General features: G+C 41.8%; 2 protein-coding genes across 4 annotated transcripts in view; one reads left to right on the forward strand and one right to left on the reverse strand.

The window, feature by feature from the left end:
• The window catches only part of NAA35 (N-alpha-acetyltransferase 35, NatC auxiliary subunit), a 102,309-nt gene extending 96,299 nt beyond the window's left edge, over positions 1-6,010 (forward strand). For all 3 annotated transcript variants that reach the window (XM_086685118.1, XM_025931563.2, XM_086685119.1), the window contains exons 20-23: positions 825-965; positions 1,357-1,479; positions 4,797-4,877; positions 5,623-6,010. In XM_086685118.1, the coding sequence (XP_086541244.1) occupies positions 825-965; positions 1,357-1,479; positions 4,797-4,877; positions 5,623-5,682 (405 nt within the window). In that variant the 3' untranslated portion in view covers positions 5,683-6,010. The remainder of the gene's footprint in view (positions 1-824; positions 966-1,356; positions 1,480-4,796; positions 4,878-5,622) is intronic.
• Positions 6,011-7,207: 1,197 nt separating this feature from the next.
• GOLM1 (golgi membrane protein 1) overlaps positions 7,208-22,398 on the reverse strand; it is a 57,707-nt gene continuing 42,516 nt past the window's right edge. Inside the window, exons 7-10 of the mRNA XM_086685121.1 lie at positions 18,692-18,848; positions 17,730-18,002; positions 16,093-16,206; positions 7,208-9,452 (exon numbers count right to left, since the gene is read on the reverse strand). Of these exons, the coding sequence (XP_086541247.1) occupies positions 9,376-9,452; positions 16,093-16,206; positions 17,730-18,002; positions 18,692-18,848 (621 nt within the window). The 3' untranslated portion in view covers positions 7,208-9,375. The remainder of the gene's footprint in view (positions 9,453-16,092; positions 16,207-17,729; positions 18,003-18,691; positions 18,849-22,398) is intronic.

The raw sequence follows: 22,398 nt of genomic DNA on the forward strand, positions 1-22,398 counted from the left end.
AGAGTTTATTTCTGGTTCATGATCAGAAGAGGTTTCTTGGAAGAGAGAGGTTTGTATTTCTTTAGGAGCATATTAGGAAAAGGGTGAGCTCCACAGCTTAAGCAAAGCACTTTTAGGAGGTAGTACATACTAATTAACTCGTAAGTTGTGCTTGGCAATTCGAGAGATTATTTGCTGCAATTTATATTCAAATACATAAAACAGAGCACGGACTTGTGTTTGAAAAACAGGACCTGCGCTTTTCGTATTATATCCTACTTTTTTTCTTTAGAAGCTTTTATTTGAAGGTTTCAAAGCTACTGTGAAAGCGTAAGTCCTAGAAAAATAATGTGCATGTGGTACAGTTTCACTTGGAAAGGTAGTGATATATTAAACATTGGAACTTGACAATTTTTTTTTTTAATTTTTTTTTTTTCAATGTTTATTTATTTTTGGGACAGAGAGAGACAGAGCATGAACGGGGGAGGGACAGAGAGAGAGGGAGACACAGAATCGGAAACAGGCTCCAGGCTCTGAGCCATCAGCCCAGAGCCTGACGCGGGGCTCAAACCCACGGACCGCGAGATCGTGACCTGGCTGAAGTCGGACGCTTAACCGACTGCGCCACCCAGGCGCCCCTGAACTTGACAATTTTTTATATAATGATGGCATATTACATAATGAATACTGAAGCCAGTTTTTCTCTTCCTATTTCTGATTTCTGAGCCTTACAGTTGTTTTAGCCCTGTGTAAATAGCTGTTTCTTGTTTTCTATTCTGTATTAATAAGGATGTTCACTTTGTCGTGTTGATATAAACTTTTTTCTCATTTTCTTTTCCCTTTAGACCATGGTAGCATTTGACATGGATGGCAAGGTACGAAAACCCAAGTTTGAGCTTGATAGTGAACAAGTTCGATATGAGCACAGATTTGCTCCGTTCAACAGTGTGATGACACCACCGCCAGTGCACTATCTGCAGTTCAAGGTGATTTGGCTCATGAAGCAACTTACTGTAAAGCATTCCGTCTTAGACGTTAGGTCTTGTACCTAGCCATTGTATTAAAATGGTCCAATCCAACCATTATTGGGCAAGTGACAAGGTGGTAAAAGAGCAGTTTTAATTAGTGTGAAAATTACTTGGCTTTTTTTGGATGCACTCATCAAATTGAGAGTTACTTTAAGTATGAGGATCATAGGATCATATGGAGATTGAGAATTGAATATTACACAGGAAAAATAGGGACATATACCAAGTATTTGCATTAGTGTCTCTATATAAATCATGAGTCAGTAAAGAATTCTTTAATTAAAAAAGGTATTTTAGAGTTTTTCGTATTAAACATGTTTTGAATAATATAGCATTTCCCCCTTTTTAGGAAATGTCTGACCTCAATAAATACAGCCCTCCTCCTCAGTCTCCAGAACTGTATGTTGCAGCTAGTAAGCACTTTCAGCAGGCAAAAATGATACTGGAAAATATCCCAAACCCAGACCATGAGGTAAGACTGCAGTCATAGTAATTCTAGAGGAAAAGCTTGGCAGGAAACATGTATCTTACTACTGGATGACAGTTTATAAAAATGAACCTTAACAGTATTAATAGTGAAGCCTGTCGTGTTTTCGGCAAGGATTTTAAATGGCTTTGCTTACCCTAGCCTTTTAAGACTTAAAATTTATGTGATGAAAGTAAATGCTCTTTTGTGCAAATTTAGAAATCAGTGCAAGGAGAAATTAAGACATAGAACCGTAAAATGAGTAGGAAGAACACAAATAAGATCCAAAATGATCCACAGTTCAGAAATGTTAACATATATTTATTTTAATGTGTAGTTTACTATATTGAAATATAATTATATAAATCTTAAAAATATTAAGAATGAGGGGCACCTGGGTGGCTCAATCGGTGGCCATCTGACTTTGGTTTAGGTGATGATCTCACAGTTCGTAAGTTTGAGCCCCATGTCGGGCTCTCTGCTGTTAGCACAGAGCCCACTTCGTATCCTCTGTACCCACCAATCTCTCTGCCTCTCCCCCACTCATGTTCTCTCACTCTAACAATAAATACACTTAAAAAAAATTTTTTTTTAAATATGAAAAATGATCTAGTCATTTATCACAGGAAGTAAAAACCTTATTCCACTTGACCATTTAAAATGCTAGTTCGAACACTTTGAGATATCATCATACAGACCTTAGAACTTGTAGAATACTAAAGTTGTGCGGTCTTGTTATTTTCACAGTTTGCTGTGTACCTAATCACATTGAAATGCATGTATTCCGTAAATGAGAATGCATTGCCTGTAATACTCAGACTGTTTTGGGGAGTGTGTCTTGGTACAGCTTCCATGAAAGAGAAGTTAATAGCAATTCTCTGTTTATTTTTTTTTTTTTAATTTTTTTTTTTTTCAACGTTTATTTATTTTTGGGACAGAGAGAGACAGAGCATGAACGGGGGAGGGGCATAGAGAGAGGGAGACACAGAATCGGAAACAGGCTCCAGGCTCTGAGCCATCAGCCCAGAGCCTGACGCGGGGCTCGAACTCACGGACCGCAAGATCGTGACCTGGCTGAAGTCGGACGCTGAACCGACTGCACCACCCAGGCGCCCCGCAGCAGTTCTCTGTTTAAAAACACAGATGCTTAGGCCAAGCAGTTCTGCTTCTTGGGGTTTATTTTTTCTGCATGAGCACGTGTGGGAAGTGAGTGCTTAATACACAACAGTATTCGTTGCAGCAGGATTCTGATGGCAAAGAAAGGAAATTTCACTGTCCCTCAGTCGGGACTGTTAAATGAATTACGATACATCATATATTGCAATAAAAGGACAACAGAAGATCTTTATGTACTGTAATGGGATGTTCTTCAAGATACAAGAAGTTTAAAAAAAGCAAAGTAATAAACTGTGTATAGTATGCTGCCAACAAGTCTGTGTGTATGTGTGCAAGGATTATGGGAATATAATATATCTCCAGAAAGATACATAGGAGTTGATAACAGTGTTTGCTTCTTAGGAGGGGAACTGAGTGCCTTGGGAAACAAGGATAGGAGAGAGATGACTTTTTGTCGTGTATAACCATGCAATAAAAGAAAATACAAGGGGAGAGGAAGGTACCTATAATAGCATAGATTTATTTCAGTGGACTTCATTCATTTACTCAACAAATAGTTGTCTACTATGTCCTCAGCCCTGTGGTAAAAAACTAGTGGGGGCCCCTGGGTGGCTCAGCTGGTTAAGCGTCCAACTCTTGGTTTCAACTCAGGTCATGATCTCGTGGTTCTTGGGTTCAAGCCCCACATCAGGCTCTGTGCTGACAGTGCAGAGCCTGCTTGGGATTCTCTCTTCCCCCTCTCTCTGCCCTCCCCTGCACGTGCTGTCTCTCTCTCTCAAATTAACTTAAAAAAAATTTTTTTTAATAGTGAAAAAAAATAGACAAATCCCAGCCCTCCTGAGGGCAGTGGAGGCTAGTGTGTGGCAGACACCAAATAAATAATAGAGTGTACTAGAAGATACTAAGTACTATGAAGAAAAATCAAGCTAGGAATGGGGATAGCAAATAGAAGTAGGGAGGTGGGAGGGGGATGAGGCATTTTTTAATTAAGATGGCCTGTGAGCAAATCTCAGAGGGAGGTGAGAAAGCAAGTCACAGGGCTACAGGAATGGAGCCCTGTGGGCAGAGGGATCTGCATGTGTACAGGTGCCTAGGCCACTGCTGGAGCGGGGTGAACAAGGGGGCGCTGCTGGAGAGTTTTGAGCAGAGCAGTGACCAGAGCGGATTTTTGTTCTGAAGGATCAGTCTGGCCCTGGTGCTGCAAATAGACTGTGGTAGGGGCAGAGGTGGAAGCAGAGGAGCCAGTTGGCAGGCCACAGCAGTAATCTGGTGAGAGATGGTGGGGACGGTGGAGGTCATCAGAAGTGACTGCATTCTCTTGAGTATGCCAAGGTCAAGATGGATCGGATGTGGGTGAGGAAAAGAAGAGTTAAGGAGGACATCAGGGTTTGGGCCTGAGCCCCTGCATGGATGGAGCCAGTGGGGAGGGCTGCGGGTAGAGCAGAACAGGTGGGAGCCAGGGCTGGGAAGTCAGGAGCTCAGGTTGGGAGGTGCCCGTTAAATGGCCAGACGGAGCTGTCATCTGGACAGGTGGATGTGTGATGAGGCTGAGGAGAAGCCATTCCAGACCTGCAGTGAGGGGTGTTTCTGGAGAGAGGTCAGCAAGGAGCAGTGGGAACATTTTTCCTCAAACTGCACACTACTGCCTTTTAAGAGGAATACAGCATTCCTGTCCTCTGCTGTTCATGTCTAGGGGAAGGCTCTTGAGCGAGTAGTAGTCAGGAGTGACTGTAAACACAGGACACTGCCTCCCTGCCCCTGCCGGGTGTGGTTCCCAGCTCACAATACGTATTAGCTCATTTAGTAACCCTCCCAGCATGTCTGCAGGATGAGTCACATTATTGCCCCCATGTTTATAGATGAAGAAACTGAGAAACAAAGAGGCTAAAGAACTCAAAGGTTTCATAGCTAGTACCTGGCAGAGGTGGGATTTATAGCAGACAAACTGCACAGTCTGGGCCACACCAAGTGCCCTGCTGCCACCTCTGCAGCCTGACATTCTTCAGGTTCAATGAGAGGGAGACCTAGGGGCCCTTCTAGGCTGTCAGGGCTGACCAAACTAGAGCCCTGTGGAAAAGTATGTCTGTCCATGTTGCTCAATTGCCTTTGTTTAATAAAGCAAAAATAATAAAAATTTAAAAAAATCTAAAATGTAAAGACATAAATGAATTTTATGTTTTGATAGCTTAATGTTGCTCATTGTTTAGGTCAATAGAATTTTAAAGGTTGCCAAACCCAACTTTGTGGTCATGAAGTTATTGGCAGGAGGACACAAAAAAGAATCTAAGGTAAGTACATTGTGGGGAAAATAAATGGGTGTTAAATTATTGTAAAACCTTTTTTAAGTAAGATGCATAAATATTATTACAGAAAGAATTAAAACATTCAAAAAAGAGGTTCATCGGCAGAAAATAACCTGAGTGTACCATTTTGCTTTGAAACGGAGAGATTTTATGGACTTGGTTTCTAAAATCTGCCCTTCCATTCCCCTCCCTCCCTGTGTAAATTACCAAATGACTTGGAGTAAAACAAAATGTGTGAAAACAAATTTATGGAAAAAAGGTAAAGACTTTGTTGAATGGCTTAAGAGATGGTAAATTCTTTAAACTTCTCTTGCTGGTGGTGTTACACCATCAGTGCCGTATCAACATGTGGTGTGCTGCTAACCATTTGCCCATTACATGTACCTGTTTATTCCCCGAGCTTCTTCCTGTCTGGCTTCCTTTTCTTCCTGTCTGGCTTATCTTCTGCCTTGCTTTATTAGATACATCTCATTGCTTAGTACTCTGTTGACCCAGGAACTAAAAAACGCGCTATGACTCTTTCCCGTAATTTAAGTCCATTTTCCTTTAAGTGTTGTTTCATAAACCCAGAGATAAGCTAGTTTTCCTTCCAGTTTAGTTTCTAACTTGTCATTAAACCAGTTTTGTATCTCTTGTGCTGTCTTACCTCTAAAATCTGGAGAAACTCTAAAAAACTGTACTGTCTGAATATTTGTAAATACATTAGTTTACTTTCCACCTTTCTTTACAGGTTCCTCCTGAATTTGATTTCTCTGCTCACAAATATTTTCCTGTTGTGAAACTTGTTTGAGAGACTGAAAGGGTCATAAAGGGGTAGAATCTACTTTCAGATTCTAAGAGGATCCATCCGTCAGTCTTACCATGTAACGTGAAGTGAAATGGATTTCTTAGATAACAACCTATTATAAGAAATACTTTTAATTTGACAGCCTTATACGACGTGAATGAAAACTGCTGTTTTAAAGTGGTTTGTTATGTTCCATGGATGAAACTGGTCTTACTGAATGCATCGATGAACGTTCTATGGTTTTATTACAGATTTAATCATAAATCATTTTTTATGAATGAGTGAAAATAGTGTTTGTAAAGGTTAATAAATTTCTTGACAAAAAAATGCACCACTGGAAATTAGAAACAACAGCACTTTGTTGATGCATGTTAAGAATTGAAGGTGTTTACACTTAAAGTCATTCAAACAGATTATTCAAAAGTTTCAAAACAAGGGATTTAGCAAACACTTGTATGGGGTTTTGGCAAAATACATTTAAAGGGAATGGCGGGTGGGGGGGGCTCTAGACTATATAGGGAGACCAAATTACATGGGGATTGTGATTTTGTGTGTCATGATGTCTTAAATTATATACCTGTAAGAATATAGAGGTTTTTAAAAACATCCTTTAACTGTCCTTTTGGCACTTTTAAAACATTATGCGTAATGTTGGCTAGTGACATTTTCAAAAGGTAGGAATGTATAGATTATGTGTAGGGTTAGGTTTAAATGTGGCATACTCCTTTTTGGTTACTACTAAATACTCAGTTTAACCTGTGAAATATTTTCAAGTGGGGATCTTTCCAGGATCTGCTGGCTTGGAAAACAGACTTCAGTCCACCTGTACCTGCAGACCCATCGCTAGAGACCCCACCCTTCCTTCGCTGCACATCCATCTTCCTTTCTCATGCTATCAGGGATTTTTATTCTACTTTAGATGGTGTAATTTGTCTCAACTAGTGAGGGCCTTGGTTTACAAAACTCATTGTATGAAATTTATACATAATTTAAAGATGTCAAGTTCTTTGACTTTCCCAGAGATGTGTTTCACAGGCACACCAACGATGAAGCATTTTACTTTAGCTTTTTAAGTGCATATGAGAATACTAACTTTGAGTAAGCCTTCAATGTATACATTATCAGAATTTTATAAGCCATTTTCTAAGGGACAGCTTAGTACACTTTGTACTGCTCTCTGAGAAATAACACATACCATTATTTACACAATTAAGCCATTTCCCCAACTCAGACACTAATGAACATTTTCAAAGCCTAAGCTGACAATGTGAAAAAATATATAACCCAGTTAATGGAATCTTCTTGTGTTTTTTCTAAAATTCACTTCAGAGACCAGCATTATAAGTTGAGTGTCCTATAAACTATCAATTATTTGTAATTAATAATCTCTTGGAGTAGACTGATCCCTTGGACCTTAAAGAACCTTGAATTTGTACCTCAGGTTCCACTGTGAATGGATAACCAGATACTACCAGCTTAAACAATGCTGCTAGTTATTGGTCTAGTTATAGAATGACAGTGCACAGACTTAACAGGGATTGGTTTATTTCTCAAATTCCATCACATGAAAGTACATTATGTGCAGTGCTTACACTTCAGGAAATCTGATTGAGTCTTGCGTAGGGAATCTGCAGTCCCGTCTGTAGAAAAAAAGATGAATCCTCACACTCCTGTCTACACGCCATTTTGAGTACAGAGGAAAAGGTGTGAATTTAAAAGTTCGCACCTATTAAAAATGGGAATAGGTGATTTAATTTTGGCTGAAACCAAAAAACCGAAGTGTAGGGGATTTGAGATCTACTTGCTTATTACACAGGTTTTTGTTTAAAATAAAACCACAACACATCTATTAATCGTTGCCTTGCAATAGGTGCCTGCATGATCTCAAGGTAAGCCAGGGGTAATAAAGCACGACTGTCTGGAGAAACAGCTCACAGGACACCCCTCCTGAACAAATGGCCTTTGGAGCCTCAGCACATGAAGATGGAATCAGTGTGGTTATTTTTTTTTTTATTTATATTCATGTCCCAGCTCAGTCCACAAAAGGTTTAATAAGGCAAATCACCACCCTTAATCCAGTTTGCAAGCTGATTCTTCAGGGACCCAATAGGGCATGAAGGGAAAACAAAGCAATTGGACTAACAGTCCTTTATTTCTCAGAACTCTATGCACACTGATTAAACGTGAAATGAAGAGACTTTATTAATTACTGAAAAAGCAAAACTATCAGCCCTAAGGCTAAGACACAAAGGGAAGTTGGACAAGGACTTAGATAAAACCTTACAAAGCTGTGTTTAACACCCTTCTTTGCCTTTTCCAGGTGGAAGAGTTTAATCTTAGTGATTAACAAGATATCCTACGTGAGTAACATTCACATTGGAGATCTTAACCTGAATGCAAACCAGGTCCTGCCTTCAGGGCCTGCTAGGGGTATGGGGAGTCCAGACCAGCTGAGGGGCCGGTGTCCAGCTTGCCAGCTGTCTGGCCTGCAGGGCTCTAACTTCTCTGGGCCCCCATTTCCTAATAAGCATCACCACCCACTTGCCCTTTAGAGGGCCTGAGAGTCACACAAGTGTGACTCTGCCAGTCATTCGTAAGTGGCAAGAGCCTATTTACCAGAAATACTGAGAAGCAGCTCAATGTGAATTAGGATTAGTCCTTTTCAAATTAACATTGATTTTTAAATCACTGTTTAAAATAGTCCTCTACTACGAGCCAAACATATAGACTGCCAAAAACAACTTGCGTTTCTCCAGCCTTTCTAAACTTTCCATCTGTGTAACAACTGTATATACCCTTAAGCGTCAGCTTCCTGTCCTCCTGTAGTGAACGGGCAGTCTGTCCACAGCAAACACGCCACCGTGTGCCTTGCTGCCCTCCATGCTCTGCCACAGCCCCAGGATCAGCTCTGCTGCTGCCCCTGTAGTGGCAAAAGTCAATCCGTTTGTGGCTCTTGGTAATACGGACTTCTTAGAGACAATTTTGCTTTGCCCACACATAACTAAGCAAAGTAAGAACACCAATGTTCAAATTATAAGTCACTTAGAAGCATTTTTGTACATTAATGACAAAGGTTATACAAGCGGTCTTTTAAAAATTTCTCACAAAATGTCTCTGTCTACAGACTTGTTTAAAACTGCTGGTAGTGATGTTTGCATTAACAGTTTTGCGCTCTAGGCCACAGAATGAACCCGAAGTGAGCGCATGACAACATAAACCAGTAATCATTCATTGCTGATCGGGGAGAACAGAAATACCAAGCTGGTACCTGCTGCTCAGCACAGCATGTGATGGGGACACCAGAGGTACTAGAGAAGAATGCCCAGGTGTGGTGGGTCTTCTTGGTGTCAGAAGACAGACTCTTCCTACAGGCTCTGATTGTTTTCAGCAAAGTTACATTCCAGAAGAAGTGCCACTGTCACCATACTTGCAGGAAACCTTGGGTTCTATTTTTGTTGTTGATCTTCTCTTACCTATCAGCTGACAAACTGACACCATGGTACACACTTCAAAAATACCCCCCAAAAACCACCTAACAGACCATCATTTTCCTACATAAAATACATATTAAAACTCCACAACAATCATCTTTAGATGTGTATTTTACTTAGTACATTTCACAGTATTCAACCCCTCATAAATATTTTGTAGTGATCTCTGTTCAATCCTGACATCAAGTACAGGATTCCAATCGATTCAGAGTGTGTGATTCCTCTTTTCACGCTGATCAAGTAAATTTATCATGTCTCCTTTCTGATTTTCAGCATTAAGAACTAAAAAAGAAAAAAAAAAAACCACACATAATATTCTGATATTAAAACATTTAGGAAAACCAGCCAGGCAGGCTGCATTTGACCCAAGTGTCCAGAAATTGCCTCATCAAGAAGACAGCATCTCCCATGGCAATATCATGGGGCACTGCATTCCCAATCAAGGACAGCAGAGCAAAGAGGCTACAGGTCTGGCCACAAAGATGCCATGAAATAAAGCCATCAAATAAAAACTCCCTATTTAAAATAGTGAAATAATGCCCCCATTGCCCTCTAAAATGGACAATACAAAATGTACTAACATTTTTTTGATACCACAACCCTTGTGTGTTGCTCACATCCCTTTTGTGAAACTGACAGGAAGCCCGACGCAGGCACTGCAGTGCATCTACTGCCACCCCCCACCCCCGTCAGCTCTACTGCAAAGTCTTCCCTTTACGGAGCCGAAGCCCAAAGCCTCCCTGTAGCTCGACTGTCCTTGCTCTATCCCCTGACACACAAAGGACAGGAAAACACCTCACAAAATCTAAAACCACCATGCTGACTTAACAACTACTACATATTAAACGGTGATTTGCTTAAATGAATTAAATGGCTGCCTTGAATTAATAACTGTCTTTTAAAGTTCTCTATTCAGAGTGCCTGTGTGGCTCAGTTAAGCATCGGACTTCAGCTCAGGTCATGATCTCACAGTTCCTGAGTTCAAGCCCCACGTCGGGCTCTATGCTGACAGCTCGGAGTCTGGAGCCTGTTTCGGATTCTGTGTCTGTGTCTCTCTCTGCCCCTCCCCCGTTCTCTCTCTCTCTCTCAAAAATAAAACATTTAAAAAAAACTTTTTTAAATAAAAATCAAAAAGTTCTCAAAGCTGGAAGGAATGCCTTTTTCTAACCTCCCTGGAGTCAACAGGGTCTGAAAACTATTTTAATGACATGATGGTGATAATTCTTCAACTTAAAAGAGCTGACAGAGCATTTTTCTCTGCCTCTGTCCTCGCTTTGTTGGAGCACCTGAGTGTAGGGGATGAAAGCCCAAAGCTTCACTGCAAAGCCAGACATTTAGGACACTACTGATTTAAAAGGATGGTGAAAGAGGTGTAAGGCAGTAACCACACCAGAAAAGGTGTGCAATCCTCCAAGGACTGAGGTGCAACCAATGATAAGGAACAGAAAAATTGGCTTTGTATTTGCTTAAAATTCTGACTTGCTAATATGTTCATGTTCTGCATTAAATCGCCTACACAGTCTGAAAATAACTTAAAAATCAAGTTAGGATTCCCATTTCTAGAACCCTCAATTCTACCAACTATAGTCACTGACATGCTGGATGAAATATGAAAAGATATTTTAAAGAAGCACTGTTGAATCAAACCCAAATTGGGGGACTTTCTACCAAATAACTCGCTACAACACTTCAAAAACTATCAACGTCGTAAATGATGAAGACAAATTGTTTGGGGTTAAAGGACCCAAGGAGGTATGACAATAAATGCAGTGTTTAATCCTGGATTTAGATCTTGGACCAGAAAAGTGGTATTAGTTGGACACTTCACTACGTTAGAATAATAGCATTGTATCAGTATTAATGTCTTCATTATAAGATGTTAACATTTGGGAAACCTGGGTGAAGGGTATATACTATTTTAAATTATTTTTAAGTTAAAAAGTTAAATTTTAAGATACTACAATGTATCGTCTATAATAGAAAAAAAGGAATAAATAAAAGGGAATCTGGGGCACCTGGCTGGCTCAGTCAGTTAAGCATTCAACTCGATTTCAGCTCAGGTTGTTGTGATCTCATGGTCATGAGATGGAGCTCCGCCTAGGACTCCATGCTGAGTGTGGAGCCTACTTGGGATTCTCCCTCTCTGTGCCCCTCTCTCACTCTCTCTCAACATAAATAAACGTTAAAAAAAGAAGAAGGAATCTATGAGGCCAAAAATGAAGTAAAAGTTAGAACTCCTAAAGGTAATAAGCATCAAAGCTACACCTGCCCTGAGGACTTCTGAAGCCTGAAGACTCCGGGCTTCTCCCTTCATAGCATCAAAAGATGCAGAGGAACAAAACATAAAGATGAGGACTGCACTCAAGGCAGCAAGTCCAGAAGCAGACCCATATATAAAACTGAAACTCCCAAATGCTCATGTCCTTGGTTTAAAGGTAATGGAAAAGTGGTGCAGTGAAAATGGGCAACAAGAAAACCTAAGTGGTTAGAATACGGGACTTCTTAATCAAGACGACCATGCAAGTGTATAATTTGAACTCAATTTTCCTATGTGAAACAAAAAAATCCGAAGAGAATTTACTGAAGTGGTAGTGAGTCTGTAACCCTCCTTGAGACTAATAGAGGTGAATGATCTCTAGTGCAATACTACTCTAACTCAGTCCCCTGAGACTTCCTACAGATAAAGTTCCCAGGAAACTAGCTCACAGTTAAAAAGCACAAAACACAAGGAAACAAGCTATCATGAGGACAATCTGCAGAAACAAAAGAAATACCCATAAGGTTTTCAGACACTGCAATTGGAAAACATGGTATAGAAAACTTGGAGATTATATATATTTTTTAATGTTTGTTTATTTTTGAGAGAGATAGCATGAGTGGGGGAGGGGCAGAGAGAGGAGACACAGAAATCTGAAGCAGGCTCTAAGCTGTCAGCACAGAGCCCGACACAGGGCTTGAACTCATGAACTGCAAGATCATGACCTGAGCTGAAGTTGAATGCTTAACTGACTGAGCCACCCAGGTGCCCCAAAACTCAGATATATTTAAAGAAATAAAAGATGTCTGAAAATAGGAGCAAGGAATAAGAATACTTAGAAATGAAAGCAAAGCATGAATTAAAGAACAGAGAAGGCATAGCTGAAGGAAAAAATGGTGAACTAGAAGGAAAAATTGGTGAACTCTGATTTCTGAGGAAATCATTCTGAATGCAGGGTAGAGAGGCAGAAATGGGTAACAGGACGGGCGCCTGGGTGGCTCAGTCAGTTAAGTGTCTGACTTCAGCTGAGGTCATGATCTCACAGTTCATGAGTTTGAGCCCCGCATCAGGCTCTGTGCTGACAGCTCAGAGCCTGAAGCCTGCTTCACGTTCTGTGTCTCCTTCTCTCTCTGCCCCTCCCCTACTCACGCTCTCTTACTCTCTCAAAAATAAACAAACATTAAATAAATTTAAAGAAAAAGAAATGGGTAATATGAAAAAGGGGGTAAGAGACAAGAAAAGAATGGTAAGGTCTTTTTTTTTTTAATATGATAGATTTTTTTTTTTAGGTTTATTTATTTTGAGAGAGGGTAGGGGAGGGGCAGAGGGACAGAAAGAAAATCCTAAGCACGCTCCACACTATCAGCACCAAGCCTGATGCAGGGTTCAATCTCGTGATCTTTGAGATCATGACCTGAGCCAAAATCCAAGAGCTGGACACTTAACTAACTGAGCCACCCAGTTCCCCAGGATCTAACATTTCTGACCTGAGTTAAAGAAGGAAAATGGGAAGAAGTATTATTCAAAGAGATCTTGACTGAGATTTTCCAGAAGGACTAGCTGTTACACTTAGAACATGGTGGTACAGTGTGAGTAAGCCGAGAAACCAATGGAACAAAAAGACCAAAAAGTAGATCTGAGTACAAATGGAAATCTATTTGGTAAAGGTAGTGCCTCAAATCACTAGCTTTGAGATGGTGTTGGGCCAAATGAACGGCTCTTCAGACCAAGAAAATTGGACCCAAACTTGTGCCACATACTTGAATACATTTGATGTTAATCAAATGAATCGGAGATCTAAATGTAAAATATAAAACCAGATGATCCTGGAAAGACAGTGGCAAGAGTGACACAGTTTTTGAACCTCTGGGTCCCCACATGAAGCCACTACATTAAAAAACTCAAAAACCACAGACATTCACAGCAAGAGTAGATGACAAGGAATCCTGCAGACCCCAAAACACAGGCAGAGACAAACAGCAGCAGACAGTGTCTAGAAAAAAAATGGGAGCAATGGAGCACCTGATGGACCTGAGAAGAGGAGAAAAGAACCCCAAACAGGCAACACATTTACACCAGAAAGTACTGGGCCAATGTACAAACTGCAGCTTGAAGCAAGAGGGTTTCTGCCACCCCCACAGCAGGTGACCACAAAGTGGCCATGGCAAAGACGAGGGGGCTGGGGGAGGCTGAGCCCCACAAACTTCTGAAACTCATCTGCTGGGGCTCCTTCCCACATAGAGCCCCACGAGCAAAAAAAAAAAAAAAAGAAAACTCAGAGAGCTGAGTGTGAAGGAGAGCAGAGGCTGAGTAGGGACAAGGGACCTGAAAAGCAGATAAAAGTGGGGAAGGTCCCACTAGTCAAAGAAGATGGGACAACTTGAACTTCAAAAAGAATAATAAATACAACTAAATGAAACCCATCAAAATAGGTTTAAATCCATTAAGTTTGTATATTTAAAATCATCACCTTCAAAGGATAACAGGAAAAATATTTCATTATTGTGAAAATTGATAAATAAAAAGAAGCATTTATCCTACGTTCTATGCCTAAAACCACTGACTTGCCTATTTATAAAAATATCCCAATCAACCAATGAAATAGAAATGGTTCAATTAGAACACCACCACCAAAGAATTAAGGAAGGCACTGAACATCAACTGATCCTTCCATCACAAAACAAAGACATTACTTGCCTCCTGATGAAAGAACATACCACCGCCTACCATGTTATCACAGGCTTGGAATCAAACAGAGTCTTATCAAGCCTCTGGATATCAGCTGCCAATTTACAGGAAACAGAGCAGAAATAAGAACATACTAAGTTGTACTATGAATATATAACCAGCACGGTATAGACTGTGGAAAACTCCAGGGCAAATGGAGGAAAGGAATGGAAGGGGAAGCTGTAGACTGAGAGAGACTTAAAGATGTATCAATTCTAAGAAAATGGGAAAAACTAAATTATGGTGTTCAGGGAGACCCACTTGAGCAATAAACCCATAAAGCAACTCAAGAAAACGCTTACTAGATGTGGGGAATAAGTTTAAGAATTCTCGGAGTTTGCACCAATAGGTTAACAAAGCTTAGGGTGGAAAGCCGCCACAGGACGAAAGCGCTCATCGTAGAACAAAGCACAGAGCGGAAAGCCACTTCCACAGAAAGAAAGTGTCTGTTCGAAAACAGGTAGAGGCGGAAAGCCATGGCAGCAGGGCAGAAATGCCCAGGGTTAGTCATTAAGTAAAACAAAGCACAGGGTGCAAAGCCACCACAGGGTGAAAATGCCCAGAGCTAATTAGTGAGAAAAATACCTTGTTGACCCTGAGGTAGCATGCTCTGTCTTAGCCCCTAGAAAAGCTAAGATAAACAGACATAGCACCTGGTGCCTGCCATAAACAGCCATCTGCTCAGCACTGGGATTTTGTTTTGTATTGACCCAAACCCCTAACACCACATATCTCACACCCGAGTTAATGATCACTGTTTCATTGTCTCTTTCTGCACGTACATCATGTTCGTAAGCCTTCTGATCCTAACAAAAACAGAGCAAGGACCCTTTCTCAGGGTTCTTGTTTCCTCCCGGACATTAGCCTCTCTCATATTCAATTCTGCATCCACTCTCTTGTGGGACAAGAGAGAACTCCAGACTCAAAATCTGCGACGACTAGAAAGATCAAGATAGGGGATAAGTCTAGGGGATGGGGAGAAGGGGGAGGGGAGGACATAAAAGATTTTAAAAGTCATATGACAGAAAGACACTATACAAAACCAAAAATCAAACTGGGAATAAGTATTTGCAACTGACATCATGGATAAAGGGCAATCTCCCTAGCATATAAAAGAACTCTGAAAAACTAAGAAAGGAAACACCAAGAATCTGACAGAAAAATGAATTTTAAAAAAGGGAACCAAGGAAGCACAGGATACTAAAACAAGAGTATGTGGCTGGAGGGATCCTTCAAGAACAGGAGGTAATAGATGTGAGGGGTGACAGGGTCAAGAAAGCCACCAGTAGACGGGGTGTCCAATGGATGCTAAAGCCACACCATTTCAAAGCATCCCCCTCAAGTGACAAAGGGAAGATGGACCTTCACGATGTCAAGACCTGGCAGGCAGTGCTGTCAACAAACCAGTATGTGCCTCCCGGTGTGAAACAAGAAGAGCACATACAGCTACAAGATGTCCAACTGGAATCCAATCACAAGCCAATGGACAAATCCAGAATCTGATACATCCCACTGCCCTGCATCCTTTAAAAATTCAAAATAATAACACAAAGTGCCACTATAAAAAGCTGCTTGGAAGTACTGTGCAGACAGTGAGGCCTTTTGACTGTTGCTACAGAGTGACCAAGTGCTGACCTAGCCACTCTGTCAGGAAACCCCTAGAAGTCACGAAGACAAATGCTCCAGCTGATACCCGAGGGCTTTGGCCCCCTGAACATGCAGATTTTCTGAAAGGTCTTCATCTTGGGCTTCTCTGCCATCCCCTCCCTCCACTGCACGATGTTTAAAGGCTTCTGAAGAAAAGAAAGTCTCCTTCAAATGATGGATTACTTACAACAGTAATGTTGGGACACATTGTTTAGTCACTGCCAAAGTGAAGGACCACAAGGGGAAATGCAAGGCGAACCTCCCCACCCCCGCCTCCACTACACTTCTTACCATTCAGATTTCTGTCATTCCCTGCAAGGGCTGCCTGCTTGTCTGTTTCCGATTCTGCCTCATTTTCATCCATGTTGTAGTCCTCCTCTCCTCCCAGCTTCTGCTGGTTTCTCCCTGCAAACAAGCACAGGCACAGAGCACACAACCCACATCATTTCTCTCTCGAGGCCATAGGGGCACCCGAGCCCAGGAACTGGGGTTTTCCGGGTGACAGCTTAATGATCTGGTCTTTCTGTGACCTCTCGGGAGGCAGGGAGGACTTGTGTGCCTGCTGCCCGAACAAACAGCAGGTACGAGGTCTCTACTTATGTTCTGTCCAATTAAACTCTGAGTCCATATAAACCATGGCCCTCAACACAGGACAGTACTCAGGGCTGGAACTGAGGAACCTAATGAATTAAACCATATTCCAGTTTTCTGAAGAGACAATCCACTCAAGGTTAAAGGAAGGCACCACTGTTGCTGGAAACAACAGGTTTCTAGTTAATGACGGCACCTCCACAGAAGGGCTGGTGACTCTGACAGAAGGAAATAGAGCAGCTATTGGGAGTCGAAGGATGGCTTTTTCCATCCTGCCTACACAATTCAACTATTCATCACTTAAGTCAGCCCCACAGAGAACAACCAGAAAAGATCAGGACGAAATGCGTTCAAGAGACACGCTCGTAGGGTTTCACGTGAATGTCTCATATACACATATTGATAGACTTCACTCTGGTATGCTTCCCTCTGCTCACTGCCTGACATGGAAGTGAAGCACATGCCTTTGGCCCCTACCACTTTCTTGTACAATCAGGTCACTACAAATGCCCCAGGACGACGTGTATCCTGCAGGCCCTGCGGGACCTCGAACCAATCTTCAGCTGTTACGCTCCACGGCCAGTCTGAAACCTGAGAGTCACTGGGTCGGCTCCCTGACTTTCCTTTTCTTTTTAATTCTTCAACTGCACCCTCGTGAGAGCACATTCCTCAGAAAGAGAAACTTGAATACAAATTCGATCGATAGAACATCAAGGTAATTTTCACAAACAAGCACATTCCCACTCCTGTTAGTTTACTGGGTCATCCCACTGACAGGTATCTTCTCTTCCTAAGTGTTCCTGGCTCAGTGGGGAGTGTGAAGTCTTCCACACTACTTTTAGGGACCCAAGTACACCCCAGGATACTGTGCTGATCTCCATTTCCCACAGTTTCGTGTGCCTTTAAAGAAAAGTCAACGAAACCAGAGACGGAGGAGTCACGTGTCACTTTGCTGCAATGCTCACATCGGCACGAAACCCCCTCTACCCAGTCATCCCTCCCTCCCCAGGGCACCGGTGGCAACACCACACCACGTGAGGCTGCGGATGATGCAGGCCAGGCGTGTGGTCCAGCGTGGGCTACGTTCACAAGGCACCTAGCACCCACGTCAGGCCTTCCCGAGACGCGCCCCCCCGCCCCCCCACCGACTCCCTGTGAACCTGCAACTGGTGCGAGCACACAGCTCTTCCCTCCTGCCTCCCACTCGGTAAGACACCCAAGGAATGAGACCAGCGGATGGCAAACTGCTGTTCGGGAAGCTTCCTAGGGGCCCCTCCAGTGTCAGGGGATGGTTGGTGGAAAGGAGTCTGCGGACTCCCACAGAGCAGCTCACGCACCTTCCTCATCAGCGTCCTGCTCCTCCTCCTGCCCGTCGGGGACGACCAGCTGGTCCCGCTCTAGGTCCTCGGTGTCCTGGTTCTCTGGGCTCTCCAGCAAGGCTGCTGGCGCCCGCGGGGTGTGACCCACCGCCTCCGCTTCCCCAGTGCCTCTTCCACCTGCAGGCCTGTCTTCTTTGGCCGCCTGCTCTGGGCCTGGCGGTGCTGGCGGCAGCCCCGGCCCGTCCCTCCGAAGAGCCTCCTCACCGATGGCCTGAATCTCGTTGGTCTCCTCTGTGCACAGAACACCGTTCACTTCAACCTCACCAGCATTTACTTTCATTGGAACAAAAACACAACCCCTCATACCACTCAGTTTCTGGAGCCTTCCCAGGGGCTGTGGCTAGGGGAGCAACTGGGTCATTTACTCTGTGACTCCGTAAAGACTCCAGGTGCCACTCAACCTGCAGCTCATCTTCAGACGCATGAGGAAGAAAGAAGTGCTTCAGGGAAAAAATTTGGACTCAGTTATCCTGATTACAGGGACAACCAACAAGCTGAGGTTATCTGATGGCAGTAACGGAGACAAGTACTTGGGAGTGGGCTGTGCCGGCCGCCACGGAGTCATTCCACAGGGACACAGCAACCCCTGGTTCCCAGTGACAGCTGCCCAGAACTCAGCCATCTCCCTGTAATCCCACAGTCCCGCTGATGTCCTCAATAAAGCACGGCCTGGGCCTCTCTTTACACAGCTGCCAAAGAACAAGGCACTTGGTTTACAGGGACGAGAGGTAAGAGAGGGAGGCGCCAATTCCAGGTGCCCACAGAGACTGTCACCTTCCTCCTGCAGCCCAAACCCAGGTCACCAACCGCCTCCAGCAGGGACACTCTGTCCTGAGGCCCCGTGCACAAATATTGGACACGAGCTGTCATCACATGGCTTTGCAGAGGGCTTCCGTGTATAATTACCAAGCTTCACTCACCTTTCTCACCTCGTCTCAAATCCAAAGCCCCCTCAGAACTGGGGGCTGGTGTCTGGGGCTCGCCATCGCTGGGCACGTTTCCTTTCACTGGTGGCACCTCTGCCTGGGGCAGGTCGACTTCCTGTGGCCTGGGCTGAGGCTCGTCGGGGGCTCGGAGCTGAAACAGGAGCACAGGACGGCCAGGGGGCTCTGTGACCTTAACCTCACAACAATCCCAAGCAAGGAGTGGATGTCCTTCTGACAGTCAACACACTGAAACCTTGAGAAATGCTATGATATACACCGATCGTGCTCTACCAGCTGGCATAAATCCAAGCTCTGAGGTTAAGATCTCCCAGAAAGTATCTTCAATACTGTATTAACAAGTAGGCAGAAGATCAACAAGGACAAGGAAGACCCGAACACTATAAACCAACCACACCAGAATGACTTCTATAGAACACTGGCCTGACAAGAGCAAATCACATTCTTCAAATGCACATGGAACATTCTCAGGGAGAAACATACTTAGGCAACGAAACAATCCTCAACAAATTTGAAATGATCGGAGAACATGCTTTGTATGATGTCAATCACAATGGAATGCAATTATCAACGACGATAAAATTAGAGAAATTCACAAATATGTAGAAATGAGACAACACACTCCTGAATAACCAGTGGATCAAAGAGAAAACAATAAATGCAAATAAGAGAGAAAAATGAAAACAAATACATAACATACCACACTTAAGGGACGCTGCTAAAGCAGTGCTTGGAGGGAAATTTACAGGCCTATATTAAGGGAAAAAAATAGAAAGATCTCAAAACAGTAATCTAATCTTCTACCTTAAAATACTGGAAAAAGAAGAGCAAACTAAACCTAAAACAAGGAAGGACATAATAAAGGTCAGAGCAGGAATTAAGAAATATAGAATAGAAAAACAACAGAAAACATGCATGAAATCAAAGTGAATTCTTTAAAAAGAACAAAATTGACAAGCCTTTAGCTAGACTAAACAAGAAAAAGAGAAAACTCAAATTACTAAAATCAAAAATAAAATAAATGCAAGTAAAATATTAGACCTTACACAAAAATATTAGAAAGGAATACTGTGGGGCGCCTGGGTGGCGCAGTCGGTTAAGCGTCCGACTTCAGCCAGGTCACGATCTCGCGGTCCGTGGGTTCGAGCCCCGCGTCAGGCTCTGGGCTGATGGCTCGGAGCCTGGAGCCTGTTTCCGATTCTGTGTCTCCCTCTCTCTCTGCCCCTCCCCCGTTCATGCTCTGTCTCTCTCTGTCCCAAAAATAAATAAACGTTGGAAAAAAAAAAAAAAAAAAAGAAAGGAATACTGTGAACAACTGCATGTCAACTTTGAGGACTTAGATGACATCAGACAAGTTCCTAGAACAATACAAACTACCGAAACTGACTCAAGAAGTAGGAAATGTGAGTGGACTTACAACAAGACATTGAATTAGTAATTTTAAAATGTCCTCCAAAGAAAAGCCCAAGCCCAGATGACTTCACTAGTGAATTCTAGCAAACATTTAAAGTATCAATACCAGCTCTTCACAAACTCCTCCAAAAAATAAGAGAAAGGAATACTCCCCAACTCATTCTATGAAACAAATATTACCTGATACCAAAACCAAAGACAAGAAAACTACAGACCAATATCTCTTAAGAATACAGACACCAAAATCCTTAACAAAATACTGGCAAAATCAAATCTAGCAACATATAAAAGGATTATATACCATGACCAAGTGGGATAAATCCCATGAATGTAAGGTTAAACATACAAAAATCATTCAGTGTAATATATCAACATAAAGGACAAAAGAACACATGATCATCTTAATAGATGCAAAAAAAAAAAATTGACAAAAATCCAATGCCTCTTCTGGATAAAAACACTCAACAAATTAAGAACAGAAGGGAACTTATTCAGCTTGATAAACTCCATCTATGAAAACACACAGCTAACATCAGACTTAATGATAAAAACCAAATGGTTTCTCTCCATGATCAAGAACAGGGATGTCTGCCCTTCCACCTCTGTTTAGCACTGCCCTAGCCAGGGCAACTAGGCAATAAAAAGAAATAAAAGGCATCCAGACTGGGAAGGAAAATGTACAACTATCTCTCTTTTTTGGTGACATAATATTGTACACAGAAAATCCAAAGGAATCACACACCAACAAATAATATTAGAATAAAGAAGTTCAGCAAGGCTGCAATACGATATATATATATCAATATAGAACAGTGAATTGTATTCCTATACACTAGCAATGAGTAAGACAATAAAATTTAAACAATTCTATTTATGATAGCATAAAAGATACAAATAAACTGAACAAAAAAAAGTGCAAGACTTCTGTAAACTACAAAACATTGTTTGAAAGAGATTTTTACACTTGATCTTAGCCAAAAGGTTGAGAAGCAATGTTTGAAAGAGATTTTTAAAGGACTTAATTAAATGGAAAGACATCCCACATTCATAGAACAAAAGATGTCCTTTGTTGTTAAGATGGCAATACTTCCAAGCTGATCTACAGAGTCACTGTAATCTCAGTCAAAATCTCACCCAACTTTGTTGAAGAAATTGACAAGCAGATCCTAAAATTCATAAGGAAAGTCAACCAACAAAGAGGAGTCAAAATAGTCTTTAAAAAGAACAATGTTGGATGATTCATCACTTCCTGACTTCAAAGCTTACTACAAAGCTACAGTAATCATGGTGGTATGGTATTGACATAGGGGACAAACAGACCAATGGAACAGAACTGAGAGTCCACAAATAAACCCTCATATTTATAGTAAATTGATTCTCAACAAAGGTGCCATGGCAATTCGGTGGAAGAAAGAATTGTTTTTTCAAAAAAGGTGCCAAGAGACAACTGGATATTGACACGCAAAAGAATAAATTTGGACCCCTACCTCACACCATATACATAAAATTAACTCAAAATGGATCACAGGACTAAATGTAGGAGCTAAGAACTATAAAACTGTTAGAAGAAATTATAAATCTTCATGACCTTGGGATAGGAAGCAACAGAATAACAAACTGGACTTCGTCAAAACTAAAAACTTTTATATTTCAATGATCATGAAGAAAGTGAAAAAATAACTCATATAATGGGAAAAAATATTTGCAAGTCATATAGCTGGTATCTCTCTATATATACATATATATGTGTGTGTGCATATATATATATATATATATATATGCATACGTGTGTGTATGTATATACATACATAAAGAACTCCTACAACTCAATTATAAAATAACTCAATCAGAGGTATCTGGATGGCTCAGTCAGTTGAGCATCCAACTTCAGCTCATGTCATGATCTCATGGTTTGTGAGTTCGAGTCCCACATTGGGCTAGGTGCTATCAGCACAGAGCCCACTTCAGATCCTCTGTTCCCCTCTCTCCCTGCCTCTCTCCTGCTTGGTGTGTGTCTGTCTCTCTCTCTCAGTAATAATAATAATAATAATAATAATAATAATAATAATAATAAAACATTAAAAAAACTCAATTAAAAAATGGGCAAAGGATCTGAATAGACATTTCTCCAAGAAAGATATACAAATGGCCAATAGAACACAAGAAAAGATGCTCAATGTTAGTTATTATGGAAATGCAAATACAAACCACAATGAGATAGGACTCCACACCCGCAGGGATGGCTATAATGACAACAACAGATAATAACC

The sequence above is a fragment of the Puma concolor genome, chromosome D4 (assembly GCF_028749965.1).
Source record: "Puma concolor isolate L17-30 chromosome D4, mPumCon1.1.hap2, whole genome shotgun sequence".
Classification (NCBI taxonomy): Eukaryota; Metazoa; Chordata; class Mammalia; order Carnivora; family Felidae; genus Puma; species Puma concolor.